The 16,885-nt window shown below is 42.3% G+C and overlaps 1 protein-coding gene across 5 annotated transcripts in view; it reads left to right on the forward strand.

Moving 5' to 3' along the window:
- Window positions 1-16,885, forward strand: part of LRP4 (LDL receptor related protein 4) — a 94,974-nt gene that overhangs the window by 1,955 nt on the left and 76,134 nt on the right. For 3 of the 5 annotated variants that reach the window (XM_004941584.5, XM_421114.8, XM_004941585.5), the window contains exon 1: window positions 13,062-13,308. In XM_004941584.5, the coding sequence (XP_004941641.2) occupies window positions 13,224-13,308 (85 nt within the window). In that variant the 5' untranslated portion in view covers window positions 13,062-13,223. Of the gene's footprint in view, window positions 1-1,926; window positions 2,030-13,061; window positions 13,309-16,885 lie in introns of those variants that run through there. The other 2 variants (XM_046942516.1, XM_046942517.1) reach the window with 1 other exon arrangement.

Raw genomic sequence — 16,885 nt, forward strand, 5'->3', positions numbered from 1 at the left:
CTAAAGCAGTGACTGAGCACCTGGTGGAAGGCAGGGCCAACCCAGAGGAGCTCAGCTGCATGCAATGCCCCCTGAGTGACTAGAAGGGTTGGAGCCAGGATCCACCCCTTCCCAGACCTCATTTAAGGGCTGGCAATGGAGGTGAGGGAATTTTGCTGGAGGTTCCTGTGTCCTTGAGACCTTGCAAGGGTAAGCAGTTTTGAGTGTTGTCATTTCTGCATCTATGGCTCATGCACCTGGGTTACCCTTACTTGCTGCAGCTTAGCGCTTCTCTGCCCTGCTCTTATGGCTGTGTTTTCTATGGTGCCATAGTATTACAATGAGAAAATACTAGGTTATGTTATTGTGTACAGAAGTATACTGAAAAGCCAAATCTAGAAGCCTCTCCTATTCTGCCAGTCTCTTGAGCTGGTAGGAACTCTTAGTAGGAACAAATTGTGCGCTCTCTCTTCTTTGTTGTTTAAACCATTTCTGTAAAGCACAACTTTGCCGTGATTATTATCTGGAGCACTTATCTACAAGAGGCTTTTAAAGTCTGAATTTTAAATACTACACTGTAAGATTTCTCATTTTCTCTGGGATTTTTTTTTTCTGTTACTGTTTGGTCTCTGTGGATTGGACTTCATTATTTCCTTTAAACCAGTTCAGGGAATCCTTTTGGACTCTAAACCCACTTGTGGTAGTAATAAGTTTCAGTAGTAATGGCATCTGAATGTTAATAGCTCAAAGAAAGCTATATAAAAGCAAGATGTCATTTCTGGAGCCATTTATAGACTTCCCTGTTTACTGTAACTCCTTTCTGGACTTAATAGATCCAGGATTAGGTGATATAACAGATCAGCTCTAGGACTTACCTGGTGTCTTGCAGTCGTGACCTGAAAAGGGAGAAATGCTGCCAGGTTGGCTGTAGATGTTAAGTTTGTTTCCCCATATTAATCTTAGAACTCAAGAGTATTGCATTTTAATAAAAAGCTCTTTTAAATTGAGAAGGCTTTTCTGGGTCAGTGGAAAGCATCTGCTTAATAGCTGCTCTGGGAAGAGGAACCCTTTAACAGGGATTTAATGTTCTTTCAGGCCCTGCTGGGAGAACGATAGTAGAAAACAGCAGTCTTCTCTGTCAGCAACCCCTTGGGAGATGATCAGGAGTACAGTTCCCACTTTAGGACAAGCATATGGAGTAGACTCTCAGGGTTACCATCCACCCTGGAATCCTTAACTTTTTTTTTTTTTAACTAAATTTGCTAAGTTTTGTCTATGAGCATTTGATTTTATCTAGCTTAATTCCCCTTAAAGTCTGGTTTAAGTAGACTTTCAGATATTGTATCTTTAGGTAAACTGGGCTGGTTTAATTATATAATAGTCCCTGTGACCGCAAGTTTGAAAATAATCAGTGGGATAATTTAAATTTTTCTTTCATGCTATTATTTCTTTGTTAAATTTTGATGCATGGCCTGGAAAGCTCCTTCCTGTGTCAGCTTTGTAAGTACCTCTTGGCGATGTAGTTTAGATTACATTTCTATTCTCTTCCATTCCCACATACTCTGAGCCCACTATATTAATTATGTAGCTTAATCCTTTCTGGTTTTATGTTCATTATTCTAAATGGTACTATCAAAGTTGATCTGAAATATTTTCATTAGCCGAAGTTCTCCTGAGAAACAGCCCCTCTTTCAGAGAGAACATTATATAGAATAATAAACAGGACTAGATATCAAGCAACAAATTCCAGAGGAAATACCCTGTTTTAAACAGACTGAGTCGTTTTGTCTGGCTTCTATTTTTTTTTTTTTGGGGGGGGGGGGGGAGGGAATGAAATATTTTATTTGCTTAGAATTATAACAATTATTGCTAAAGTAGTTACGTTAAAGCCTAGAAGTACTGGAGACAAAAAACTAAACTTTCCTTTTTATTGTTTTTTTTCTGAAGGAGGCAGTTGGAGACTGTATTGCTTTAAGGTTTACAACAGCAGCGTGTGAAGAAGTAGGCTGTGAGGAGTCTTCCGTCTTGTCCCATGTCTGACTACTATCATGTAAGCAAGTTTTACAAACTTACTTTTGAGTGTCCATAGCATTGTCCTATTTTAAGAATTAGCTAAGTATCTATATTACCCAGGAATTAGCTTTTGGGTGTTCGGTGATGCTTTGTATTTTTTGAGGCCTCTGATGCATTTGCCCATAGATTAACAAAACGGGTACATTAACAAAATTACTGGTGGGATAACAAAACCTGTTTATCTAAGAACATCTGGAAAACAAATCAGATACTGAGTGAAAACAGAAGTGTCAATTTTTGTTGATGATCTGTTATCTTAAGCACCATAGCAGAGATAAATTTTGTGAAGAGTAAACTGAATGAGTGGGGAATAAAAACTTTGCATGCTATTCTTTATGTAATTAATTGGAAATCCTGTGAATTAGTGTTCTATTATGCAAGACATCTTAAAAATCAGTGGTGCCACAGCTGGGTGACTCATTTATGAGTCACTAGCAAACCCATAAAACCTCCCAATAAATTTCTGATTTAATAATTATATTTATGAACTATGATCAAACTCTCTAAACACACATGCTAAAAATATGGTTATCTTAAGTTAAAAGGTCAGCCAAAATTACAATGAAATTATATGAGGGAATCTGTATTTTCATCTTGTTGATTCCTTGGGAGACGTTTACCGAGAAAGCTGCAGTACTCCCCATGTTTATCCTGGTCTGAGCCTTCCCAAACTGAATGAACTGTTACCTTGTTCACAAACAAACCAGAGTTTAGCAAAACAAAGCAGTCTTTTTCTCTAATAACTTAGTATTAATACTAATTTATTTATGTGGATAAAACATAGGCAAACAGATGGGACTTAAATTGTTTCTGAAGGTCAGCGGGCTTTAGAGAAATGAGATTCATGAAGTTTCTCTCTCCCAACATCTGCCACTAAATGAAGTTTGGAAACAACGCTATTTCCCAGCTAATGATAGGACTTGATGACAGCAGCAGCTCTCCCAAGTAGTCAACATTTGTACCATTAATGGACTTTAATTTGACACTTGTAATAGTACCTGGAACTCTAAAGTTAAGCATACACTTAACTGGTTAGGTGTCATAAATGTGCAGGAAAACATATTGCAAATATTGTACAATCATAATTATTTCTTCTTTACTGTTGCTTACCTACATTGTAATCTGGATTGCAGAGATATTTTTTTTCCCCCTTTTAATGAACAGAAAGAAACTACAGATCTGATCAAATTTTGAAGTCTATACATCAATGAACTTCATGTTCACCTGAAGATAAGGCTTAATTGAGTTCACAGATAATTACATTCAAAACATAAGTTCTTGGGGGGGAAAAAAAACCAAGAAACATTATTCTACTCCTTAGTCATGGGAGTAGTTCTAAATTGTAGGTGATCTGTGTGTGAGGAGGGAATATGATTGTGATGGGTTCTGTGACTTACTGAGGTTGAATCTGCATGTTAAAATCAAGGGTAGTTGTAAGTCGTATGCTACAGTTGTGATGTCGACTAAATATATTGATCAAACTCTGGTTGTATTTGAGCTCAGTGTTAGCAAGCAAATCTGTTTTTGGTTGGTTGTTTTTTTGGTTTTTTTTTTTGTAATGTCAAGCTGGAGACAGACTCTCCTTCAGCTATTGATCCCATTATCTCTTCAAGAAGGAAAAGGCAACATCTTTAAAAATACTTAAGTACCAAGCAAGTGACCCTTCTAAGCTGGAATGCCACCCCACTAATGATGCAGAGAAGAAAAACAGCCGTTTCTGGCAGAGTTTGCAGGATCTCTCATGCCAAACAAAAAAAGTCCAATATGCCTGGTAAAAATAAATATCACTATGAAATTCTGGCATGGGAAACATTTCTGACAGCCAAGGCTTAGCTCATCCTGGGGGGTAACTCAGAAAGGCCTGCAATTTTCATTCTTCTTTTTTTTATTCATTGAATGTTCCTTGCAAACTGAGGCATCCGGACTGTGTTGTCAATTAGACAAGGTGTCTGTGTGATAAAAGAAGTAAATGAAGCTCTGTGTGTGTGTGCAAGAAAATGGGCAGGTCTGCGTGGGAGTGAACTGTTGCTTCCAAAGCTGAAGCGAAGCGGTAACTCTGACAGCTGTACTGGCTAGCTCATATGGGAGAGGGACATAAATTCCTGTGTGCAGTACAGAGACTTAGCACATTCAAAACAGTCTGAAAGTATTCTATCTTATAAAATCTACAGGGAAAAGCAAATGATGGAATAAGGGGGGGGAAGCAGATGGAAGGGGAATTTACAGATTCATTAAAATTGTGAAATTCTTGCAAAACAACCCTTATTTGTGCTTGTCAGACATGTAAAAGAGCCTGAGTATTTATTAGGGTTGTTGTGAGAGACCACTGCAGAATATCACAGCTTCATGAGAGCTGAAGAAGGATTTTTACTGAAAGCACTCAATGATATGCCAGTCATTCACAAAGTAATACAAGAAGCCAGAGTGAAAAATGTTTTTTCCCTTCTGTCACATAATACTTGGGATGTTTTCAGGAGTGACATCTTTGTGGAGTCACTAGAAGAGAAGTCAGAGACTGAAGCTCACATAGTGGTCGGAGAATTTAGAAAGAGATACTGAGAAGCAGTAGGCAGGGGATGGAAATGGTGGTATGCAAATTGCTTACTGAGGGGAAAAATAAGCCAAAGGAGACTGAAGTAGCAAATTAAGATATTAAGGTTTATCTGAGGAATGTATTTAAAATTCTTTTTTGATTAGCTGACTTAACCATGTTAGTTACTAAAGCAGAAAATTCAAGTCACCATTCCCCACTTTAAACTGATAGTGTGAGGGCTACTCCAAAAGTAGTGCCTCCTATTATATTATGTTGGCCCATGACAACAGAGGTGGATGTTGGTGGTATGGCAGCAGAGGCTGAACCTTCCCCACCAATATTCTGTTATATTTTGTTGCTGTGTGACAGATGGCAGCAGTGGGGCAGTCTGACAGAATGGCTTCAGACATGGAAGTGCATATGAAGCAAAGGTGTGTCATTGAATTCATCTACATGGGGAAAAAAAACTGTCACGCACTGATGCTTGCTGAATGTTTATGGAGACACAACAGTGAATGTGAGCATAGTGAAGTGGTGGGTGTTGTTTCAGCAGTGGCCACAGTGACATGAAAGACAAACCATGTTGCAGACACAATTTGCTTATAAATAAGTGTGGTGTGTAGGCTCTTGTTCCTTGCTGATGAAAATGCATAGCTAATAGTGTTGACCATGTCAAAAAAAAAAGGAGTTTTATAGCTGAGTTGATTCTATTATTTAGTATTATTGTGCTCTTTGTGGTGTCCATGTAAATAAATAGGTGTTACTTTCAGAGTGATCTATGTAATGTGGAAGATAGTAAGAAACAGTCCTTAACATTCCAACTCTTTATACATTAAAGTTTACATATTGTTAATGAGAGCAGAGTTCTTTCTTGAACGGCAATGAAGTATAGGTATGGATTAATTTCCCTCAAACTCTGTAACTGGAGTACATTTCTGGTATTTACCAAGCATATGCAGTACGTTCTAAGTTATGTGAAGCAGAAACTTGCAGTCTCTCTGACAGACTTTATGCTGTGAATTAAAAGCATGGTTTAATGCTTGTTGAAGTCCTTGATTAAGCTTCTATCAACTCTGCTGACCTAGGCTGAAGCTGATGAAAATTCAAGACAACCCCACGTTACCTTGAGTTCTCAGAATATTACTCTTAGTTTAACAGGATTAAAAATAGAACATTTAAGCATGCTAGAACTGCAATGACATGGGCACAAGTGTATATGACTAGGAGGGATGTTGGATGTGTGTGTGTGTAGATGTTTGGGTGGCTGATCTCAGACTCACATGGAGTGTGTGTAACTTTGGATCCTGCTCCCATCTGTGCCTTTATTCAGGTCTCACTTGGTGTAGGTAAGAAGTAATTAATTTGTTCTCTGATTCACACTTATCAAGAGGTAATATGAGAGAGGGAGAGGTGTTAAGAGGCGTCTCTGATTCAGCCACCTGATAGGAAGGCAGATGGTTGACATCTCTTATCAGGAAGACTCAAGGCTTGTGCATGCTGGCGGTACTTGCCTAACCCATCATACCAATGAAGTGTAAGAACTGAATCATCTTCAAGAAAGAAAACACTCTTTATCTGTCTGTCTGCATTTTTACATGTCACTCATCTCCATAGTGGCTAGGATTCTGTAAACAAGAAACCCTTGTGAGCCAAAAGGGATATGTTTGTGTTTTTCACATCTGTTCCTATGACTTGTTTCTCTCGCAGGCTCAATTCAGTCGCTCTATTTTTTATTTATTTTTTTTTTTTTTGAGAAGGAAAAGTCAGCCCATCAGATATTCTGGATACTGAGGCATAAGGTTACCTTTCTAGTTGTGTGATTGAGTTCCACCACAAACTTTTTATCTGAACATAGAAACTCCTGATTACAAATCACATTAAGAGCATCAAATAAAAGCATGGGACCTCAGTTCTTTGGAAAATGCTTCTCAATGCCTGCAAAAATTAATTTAAGAGGCACAACCTGTTGCTTATCCATTCTGAAAGTGTTTAGAGAAGAAAAGTTGTTAGGCTTCTGCCTTCAAACTGAATTCTGCTGGTAGCTTTCAACAGAACATTTTCCTTTTATGATCTTCCTTATTCTTTTTTTTTTTTTTATTCCTGTGCCAGTCAAGGTATTAAACTGTCCTCTGCCTAAGGCTAGGCCATAGGCTACCTTTGCAATGCAGACATTGTGCAAGGCCTGGGTAACTGCCATTTCACTGCAGGGAGGAGTCCAATCAGGAATAGAAGAGGGTGTATTTGCATTATTTTTACATAGAAGATGTAAGGGAACCGGCAAGAGACAGCAGAACCAGCTTGCAGGACACCCAGGAGGAGTTACTATCTCATAGAAAACATGAGGAAAGGTTTAGTTTGTTTTTTTTTTCTCCCTAGTTGGAGAGTCTATTTACTTGTTTTGTTGTTGTCTCTCCTTACCTCTGACAGTAAATATATAAATGGGTTTTCAGATGAATCTGTACTTTGATCATTACAGTACAAAGTGACTTTTGTAGGGTTCTTCATATCTCAGTTTTTAAGTGTATGCATTTAATGTAATCTTCCTTAGTTTTGCTGTTATGTACCACAGAGAATTAATTCTGGGTGGTGAGATCACAGATTTTCTCAAAATAAATTGAGATGTTACTGTTTATGAGGCAGTAAATGAACAAAAGGGGGAGAAAATGAAGTAACACAAGCTCTGAATTGTTAACCTTTCATTTATTGTGTTATAAATGAAAACAATCATGGTAACACAGCAGAAGGCAACTCATGGATTACTGTTTTCTCAAGAATGAGTGGGCTTTAACTTGAGAAACAATGTAAAGGACAGTACTGACAGGACTTGAGTATTGATGACATCTAAGGGTACATTTGAGTTCAAAGTAGTGGTGTAACTGCTTAGAAAACTTCAGGGAAGGCAACAAGGGAAAAAGTGTTAGCATAGCATAAAAAATCAATCAATGCTAAAATTTCATTTAATGTATTTAATACAGAGATCATCATTTACAAACTACGTCACCGGCTGTGAAAGCTGTGGGCCCCTCAGCTCTTTGGAAAATCAAACTGTCTCTTTTTACATCCAGTAGTGAATTCTGGGACCCAACAGTCTATGTGCATCTTTCTATATATGGGTAGAATCTTTGGTTTTGGCTTAGCTGGCATTCCAAGCTACAGCCTCTCTGGTTCAGTAGTGATACTGAAAAGGGAACTGACGTGGATAATGTAGCAGTAGAATAATGATAGAAATTAAAAGAGCAATTGGAAAATCCCATAATCTGATGATGTCAAACCTGCAATTTAATGTTGAACCCAGAGCTCTGTAGGAAGCCACTTGCTTTTTTCCTGTATTTTCTGGTTAGTTAAGGAAGCTCACTAACGCAGAACTTGAACAACAAAAATGCAGGTTTTGTAATGATTGTAATGATCCTTCCCATTAGATTTTTCTGAATTATATCTGTCGTTGAACTGGAGGGATTGTAAGGTGTCACAAAAGATTGCCTGGTCCAGTCTGTACTGCATCAAGGCTTAGTTATATCAAGACTAGTACCCGCAAGCTTATCAAACTTTCTTCTTTAACAATTTCAGCAGAAGAGATTCCACAGTGCCCCTAGACAGTCAGTTCTAGTGTTCAGAAATGCTTAGTTGGAATGCTGATTAGCAAAATCTTTTAAGTATTTCTTGTCACAAATCAAGTTGACTCTTTCATGCCTTTCTACTGGAACCACAGAGGGTAGCTGATCAACATCTCTATAATGAGCTTTTCATAGAATCATAGAATTACTCAGCTTGGAAAGGACCTCAAAGATCATGAAGTCCAACTGCAGCCTAACCATAGTACCCTAACTCTAACAACCCTCTGCTAAATCATATCTCTGAGCATGACGTCCAAACGGCTCTTAAACACATCAAGGGATGGTGACTCAACCACCTCCCTGGGGAGCCTATTCCAGTGCTTAACCACCCTTTCTGTAAAGAAGTGTTTCCTAACATCCAACCTAAACTTGCCTTGGTGCAACGTGAGGCTATTTCCCCTCGTCTTATCGCCTGTCACCAGTGAGAAGAGACCTATCCCACTCTCACTGTAAACACCTTTCAGGTACTGAAAGAGAGTAATAAGGTCTCCCCTCAGCCTCCTCTTCCCCAGACTAAACAGCCCCAGCTCCCTCAGCCTCTCCTCATAGGGCTGATTTTCCAAGCCCTTCACTAGCCTCATTGCCCTTCTCTGAACCTGCTCCAGTACCTCCATGTCCTTCTTGTACTGAGGTGCCCAAAACTGAACACAGTACTCGATGTGAGGCCTCACCAATGCCAAGTACAGGGACAGGATGACTTCCCTAGTCCTGCTCACCACACTGTTCCTGATACAAGCCAGGATGCCATTGGCCTTCTTGGCCACCTGGACACACTGCTGGCTCATATTCAGCCGACTGTCCAACAGTACACCAAGGTCCCTTTCCATCAGGCAGTTTTCCAGCCACACCTCCCCAAGCCTGTAGGGTTGCTTGGGGTTGTTGTGACCAAAATGCAGGACCTGACACTTGGCCTTATTGAAACTCATACCGTTAACCTTGGCCCATTGATCCAGTCTATCCAGGTCCCTCCCTTTCTTATATATCAGAAAGCTGTATCTACTTGGAGCTTTTCTTTCCTTGACTAAGCTAATCTAATTCCTTCAGCTTTTTCTCATGGGGTTTGTTTTATAAACTTCTTGTTGCTGTTTTCTTGTTTCTCTTCATGTCTGTTTATATTTTGAAGGTGTCTGGTCTTGGCTCAACACAGGATGCCACTTGGGGCTTCATATCCTGCAAAGTTTAGAAACGAAACAAATTGTTTTGCTTGACACACCTTTTAATGCATTCCAGAATGAAATGCATTTTTTGGCAGCAGCATTGCACTGCTGGTTTGTTTGTTTGTTATACATATAGTCTTAGTATGTGTTTTTGCTGTATTTCTCCTCTGTCTGGAATTCGTATCTTATATTGACAGTTTCAGAATAATATTTCATTTTTGTAATTACTGTTTTTTTTCCTTGTTGATTTCTGGACAATCTGTCCAACTGTCAATAGCATTTGAGATCTGGTCTCATCCTTCCTAGTGTTTGCATCCCAATTGACATTGTTTTGAGATTATGAGGTGTTGTTAGTATGGATTTTCAAGTATAAACATTGCACTGCCTAAGTAGTCAGTGAACATACAGAACAAAACAGGTTTTAGGACAAGCCTTGAAAGGTACCAATTGAAGTACCTTGGAATTTTGGAAAATAGCCACTGATGACCACTATGGTTCTCTTCTATCAAATGCCTCCAGGCCTTTTGCTAGTTTTATTTAAATATGATTGCATAAAAATGTATTGTGATATACTGTCAAAAGCTGGACAGCATTTACTGTGTCCATTGCCTATTGCTTACCCACCGAGCTTAACAGTACTTATGAAAAGGAGCCTCGTCTGGCACAAATGCATTTTGCTCCCATGAGATTAATTCATATTATCTTAAATACTTTAAACATGATTTTTGCAAGCCTTTGTGAACATAACTAAGCTACAATGAAGGTTTTCACTGGGAAACTTTCTTCTAGAAGGTTCCTTCTAGGGAACTCGAGGTGTGGAGAAACATCTTTCCAAGGAAGGGCATTTGAATGCTTTGAAGTAATTTGAAAGGTAAAGGCAAAAATGCCCATCATGGTTTTTCTACTACTTATTCAAGCCTTTGTGGTTTAAAAACTGTTAAAGTATATTTTCTCTAATGATCCTACCTGATTCCTTTCTTCCTCTTCCAGTGACACAGTATGAATTCTGCTTTTCCTGACAGTTGCTTTTTAAAATCACTACCATGAAATAACGTAACAGTTACCATCATTTTCAGAGCGAGCTTCTCACTCAATTTATTTGACTTTGTAATTTTTTGGGGTGGAAATTGTGACATGAAGTGATTATGATGAAGATAACCTTCTCCCCGTTGACTTTATAATGCCTGTTTTATTTGATTAAGTGTACTGTCATATCAATTAATCATTAATTATACTTTAATTACTTCTTTCTCATTTTTATTACAATACTTACGGTATATATCACTTATCAGTGATCTATACGTTATTACATGTTATGTAATGTTCCTCATAGCTGTGGGTAAAAGCAAATACACACCTTGTGCATGTGTTAAAATGCATACTGCTATCTACATGGTCTTTCTAAAACCTACTTGGCTTGAGAGATGCACGTTCTAAGCACTGAGTTCAATTTTACTAGCAGTATTTTGCAACTTTTCTAATGTTCTTTCACCAGAAATGTCCATTTTGTACTGCAGCCATCTGCATTACAGTTACTCTCTAAAGATCTCACATGGAATCAAGGCTGCATTCAGTCGTGGTTTTGTATCAACAGACAGGTAACCGAGAGATTTGGAATATATATTTGCTCCTCTCTACTGCAGCTGATCTGGGAAATTGTTGGAAAGACAATAATGCTATGTGCTAACATTTCACCGTGGGATTTCAAAATGATTTGTAAGTCAGTGATATAATTACAGGGAATTTGAACATGGAGAGGAAACTGGCCGGAATGCAGGCACAAGTTGCAGAGGACTGGTAAACACTTTAACAAACACAAATGGGTAAAAACATCTGTTCCCTGGGGAAAGAAGGACTGCAGAAATAACAAGTGAACTTACTTGTGTTTGTGACAGTATTTTTCAAGAGGCTTTTGTTTCAAACTTGAGGAAACGCTCCTCAACTACTGAAAACTGTTCCATGGCCTAAGTATATAATTATCAGGAAGTTCTGGGCCCCGTGTTTGTGCTTTATCATATGCAGTACTTCAGTTATTAAATGTCTCATAAGCTTCTGTGAGCCTGAAGTCAGCAGGGCTTCTCTGATTTATACCACCTGAGGATCCAGCCTCAGCAGAGACTACAGCTTTATTTGAATTCTGACTGCGTTGCCCTGTATTTTTAGGGGGATGCAATAGTGTGGGGGTTTGGCATGCTGGCCGGTCAACTGTTGCTCTGCAGAGTGGTATTAGCATTTTATCACCTTTAACTTCACCCTTCTGCACCCAAACCTTCCACTCCAATCATCTTTGGAGCTGTTTCTCTTAGATTAGTTGCTTACTCTTTTGGTGGCTCAGTGTGTCATTGTATCCAAGTCAATGTTAGCGTAGAGAGGCTTTTTAACCTTTACATCCAATTGTTTCCTCTTGGCCATCTCTTCCAGTTGTTACTCTTGGGCAATTTTGTACACTTCATCTATCAAATGCTCAGGATTCAACTCCACTGTGAACGTACTACTGTGCTCATACTATGTGGAATGGGTCTGCTCCCATTTTGAAGCAGTGTTTCAGCATATAAAAAGAGATTTCCACTCTGACCTGCCCTCTGATTTGCAGCCATATACTGTGAATTTATGCTTGGTTTGCTTCTTATGGTGTTCCTGTTCTTGGGAGTTCTTCCCACCAAAGCTGCTTTGGATTACTATTTTTTTCTTTAGATTGAGCTCAGTTCACCAAGAATGAGCCCTCACTTTAATTTTCTGTTGACATTTTAAAAAATATCCTTTGTCTTCACTATTTTACTCTTAATTAATAGGAATGGCAGAAATGTCTCCATCACACGCTGTGCTGTTTACTTGCTCTTGTGATTCTTTAAAGGAGGGGAATAATTGCAGTTTCCTCTGGATTCATCTTTGTGAAGGCTTTAAATGAGACCGTTCCTAACGCTGCCCCTTTGGTGTCAGTTTGACAAAGTTCCCATCTTCCCCTGTGGTCCAGAGTTTGGAGTATCTGAATCAGCCATCCATCCAAATTAATACTTTGAAAGCGACTGAGATTAATTACTTCACAAAGGTTTCTCACGTTGCCAACTCCGTGTATTAAAATGTCAAATCCTACCACAGGAGATCATAAAACTGCCTTTAACAGCCAGGGAGAGCCTATCTGCTTCTAAATGCAACACAGAAACCAGCAGGCACGTAAGAGGATTGTCTAAGTGTTAATTTCTACTCACGTAGGCTCTGACCCGAGCCCTTTTGGGAGGTAGCAGAGATTCTTACACCATCAGCTGTCCCCAAACATCGCAGCTATAATGGGAAGATTTGCCATGAACGCCGGGTAAAATCACTCTCGGAGATAGCGGCGGGTGCGATTGGGCGCAGAATTGGGGAACGGGATGCTCGAAGGCTCTCCGTTTCGGAGGGGCGCGTGGCAAAAGGGGCTGGGACAGGTAGAGGGGGTTCTGCCTTCGGTGCGGTGGCACAGGTCGGCAAGCCGTCGCCGTGCGAGCGGCGGGCAGCCCGCAGCGGCGCTCCTGGGCGGCGCTGCCGGGAGCGGGGGCGGCGAAAGGCGGGGGGCTCGCGGCGCAGCCACCGCCCCGAGGCCGCCCGTGCCGCGCGGAAAGTTTGCGAAGCGCCTGGGCGCTGGGGGCGAGCGGGGCGGGGGCTGCCCCGGCGGGGCTCCTCCTCCGGGGCCGGGCCTGGGCCGGGCGGAGCGGGGAGCGAGCCCCCAACCCCGGAGCCGCCGCGGCTGCGGAGGGAGCGAGCGAGAGAGCGGGCGGCGGCGAGCAGGCGGGCGGCGGCGCCCGGGACGCGGGACCGGGGCTCAGCGCGCAGGAGGAGCCCGGGACGCGGTTGCGGGCGGTCCGGGCGCGGGGCCGGGGCGCTGCCACCATGAGGCGGCGCGGCGGGGGCTGCCTCTCGCCCGCGCCTCCGCGGCTGCTGCTGCTGCTCCTGGGAGCGCTGCTCCGCGCCAGAGGTAAGCGGCTGCCGCGGCGCCTCCTGCCCGGCTGGGCGCGGGGAGCCTCGCCCACGCGGGAGCGCCCCACGCCGCTCACCTGCCCGGCGCCGCGCTTTGTCCCTGCCCCGTCCCGCCGCCGGACGCGGGACCGCTCGCCTTCCCCTGCCCTACGGGAAGCCGGCGGCGGCCCGGGCGGGGGTCCCCGAGCGCAGCGCTGCCCCGGCCGGGCGGAGCCGGAGGGTACCGCCGCCCACGCGGCCGCTGCTCTCCGCGGAAGTTCGGCGGTGTCGGGCGCGGGCTTTGTTCCCGTGGGGCGAGCGGCGCGCCGGGCCGGGGCGGGCGCACAGGTTGCCTCGGAGGCTGCCGTGCCCGGCGTGTCGGGACAGCCGCCGCTCCGCAGCAGGAATGCGGCCGCGCACCCGCCACGCCGGGCCCCTTAAAGGCGCAGCCCGGCTCCGCGGCGGCGCCGCGGGCTACCTGCTTCGGCCGGCACCGAGAGCGCTCCCGCTGCGCTCGGCACGGCGCGACCGGGGTTGGAGCGCACCAAAAATAGCGCGGCGGGGCCGGGGGAGGGATCGGCGGCAGTCTTAGCGAGTGGGGCAGCAGTTCCGTGAAGTCTCGTCGGTGAAAACTTATCTTTATGGCTGTCCTACCAACTGGAAAGCAATTGCTTCCTCTTGCGCGCTAGCGTTTTATTTTACAAGTGCTCCCGGTGGAGAAAGCATCTGAGCGCTTCTTGAAGCTGTTTATGTGGAGTTGGGAGGCTCTGGGGGGAGGGGAACTGTGTACCTCACTTTCCTCCCCTCTCTCCTCCAGCAGCTGCTGTATAATTTCACCCATCCTTTTCTTCCTCTGCTTCTCTGAAATTACAGGAAACGTTTGCAGTAGCGCTGCTGACCTCCATCATTCTACAAGTATTGCCTCTGGGGCACAATCACATGGGGTTTGTCTTTCAAGTAATATTATTTCTCTTCCAACAAGAGACCGAATTGCAGGCAGTTTTGATGAAGGTGCGTAACCAGCTTGGAGAGGCTGAGTGCAGTCCTGTGTATCAGAAAACCTGCTTTTTGGGAACAAGAGGTGCTCTTAAGTTCCTAAGCACCACACAGATACTTAACTGCAGTCTGGAGTGAGAAGGATCTAAAGTGCAGGTCTTAGCATGGATGCAGATCTGGATGTGTTTTATTTTGGCTGTTACCCAGGTGCTCCTAGTTAATGTGTCTGGGCTGTTAACAGCCATGTGGGGGATGTCTGTTTGCGAAGTGCAGGTTTGCTCATAGGTGGTTGTGCCTTGATGTCTTCGGGACACTTTTTATGGCACTTTGTCTCCGTTTCAAGTAGTTCTCCCATCACTGCCCTTTCCCCTATTCTCTTGTCAAATGAACGTGCGTTTAAGGCTGGATGCACCGACTTCTTCCAGAAGCGAACATCTTTTTCCATTCTGGGAGGAAATCTTGAGCAGTAGGGGCATGATTCCTGAACAATGCTTTTTCCTTTGAAGGTAGGAAAAAGATAAGGAGGTGTCAGGATGGAGGTGGCAGAGAGGATGCAGGGCTTGTGGCGAGTTGCTCCTAGTTCCCCCATGCTAGCATCTGCAGAGGTTTATTTCCATCATTCCGTAGAAGTGCTTTTGAAGTTGGTGTACAGCTTAACTGTCATAAAGCATCCACAGCCACAGAATTCACAATGCCAAACAGGTGAATTACAGGAAATGTACTTGGTCATTTTCTGCTGTATCTCAGTGCAGGTGCAGGTAGAGCAAACAAATCTGCAAGATTGAACTTTGACCGTCTGTTAGTGGAAAAATCTGTGCCAGAACAAAAAGCTGGTCTGCAAGTATTGTGAGCTCTTGGAAAGGTGTCTCATGGGTAAAAACGGGCATGGAGGGAGAGAGTTAATGGCGTACCTTGCTGGTGCATCATTATGGAGGAGGGCTAGAAGGTTTGATGCTCTGTGAGTAGAAGTGCCGAATGTCACAGAACCTGTCTAGGTGATGTGCTCAATGTTCTAGCTCCTGGAGTTCTGCTGGAAGAATAATACCGGAATAATTCACCCCCCTGAACATCTTGACTACACATTCGAGTCACAGACTTGAATGCGATGCCTCTGTAGAAGTATAGTTTGTGTGAGAGTTAAGGTCTCCTCTACCTGTGCTTGATACTACTTCTAATTCTGCAGCTCTGAGCCAAATGCAAAATGCTTGTGTTCCTTGTGTCAGTTTAGAGCTGGTAATAACTCTGTTTTCTGGTTATTCTGAGAGTACTTGAGTTTGCTGGCGATTGGATTGGATGATATTCCCATCTCATGATGATCATGATGATCTCATGATTTATCTTGACCATTTTGTCAAAGTGGTGCAGTAGTAGACACCAGGTAAGGTCCCTTACCTATAAAATGAAAAGTGAGATGCTGCAAGAGACTGAAAATTGTTGGGTTTTTCTATGGATATGTATGGGTTTTTCTTTTTATTGCTACTTCTTGTTGATTTGAAACAATTCCACATAACTAAAACAAGGTAGCAATGGTAGAAAACCATAAGGCGTAATCCTTTTCAGTATGAAGTTAACATTATCGTTTCATTTATTTAATGTAGATAGAAACATTCTTTTATATTCTTGTTCAAATGCTCTTAGTTCTGTACTTTAGCACTGCTTTTTGCAAGAGAGAATCACTTCCTGCGTCCCGATATGTAGGTATATGCAGCAACCAAAGTAAAAGGCGGTTATTTACATAAAACACTTGCATTGCCAGAGCATCTTCTGAATCTTGAAGAGGGCTGATCTTCTGGGACACAAAATTTCAGAAAACTTGGAGGTGTTCCTCCACAATATGTTCGTTGAAGTTACAAAATAAAGTGTGGTTGGGTATAAAGGTTATCCAGTTGTTTGTAGTTCAAACCTGAAAGCAGTGCTTGATGTGTGTTAACTTGGAAAGGAAATAGAAGCGATTATACTTCAATTTCTGAAAGCCCTGTGATGCTGGTGAAATTAATGTTAGAAAAATAATTTAAAAATTTGTTCTATGAAAATGATCTGCTGTCTGACAGTCCTCTTCAAGTTTCCTTTGCTCTTGTGAAATAGGCAAATATTATTCTTGTTTTGTAAATGTGGGAAATGAAGTGGAAATTGTCTTGCCCAAGGCCAACTCCATTTGCCCTAGAATGCAACTTACCATTGAACACACGGGAATATATGCTTCATAACACTTGCAAAAGTTGATAAAGAGATATCATCTTGAAAACCAGTTGAGGTTTTAAAGATGCATTAAATAAGTGCATGTCCTTAATTGAATTCCTGTGCTAATTGGGATTTTTGTCTGTTTCTCATTTTTAATAATTGTATTTCTTCTGCTGATGACCAAAAAATTCTTAGAACAGCAGAAGTTTGCTTGACTCTCCATCAGAAAAAAAGTGAACTGCAAGTAAAATGTTGTCAAAAGATGCATACCCTAGAAGTGAACAATTCATTTCTTTAGTTCTCTGTTATTTCCAACGTAGTTATTTGTGGTGTTCTCTCAGCAGGTTTCACGTAACGAGGTGGTATATACACACACAGAGTTAAGCTGACCATCATCCTTTGGGGATTTCTGGCTCCAC

Source organism: Gallus gallus, chromosome 5 (assembly GCF_016699485.2).
Source record: "Gallus gallus isolate bGalGal1 chromosome 5, bGalGal1.mat.broiler.GRCg7b, whole genome shotgun sequence".
Taxonomy (NCBI): domain Eukaryota; kingdom Metazoa; phylum Chordata; class Aves; order Galliformes; family Phasianidae; genus Gallus; species Gallus gallus.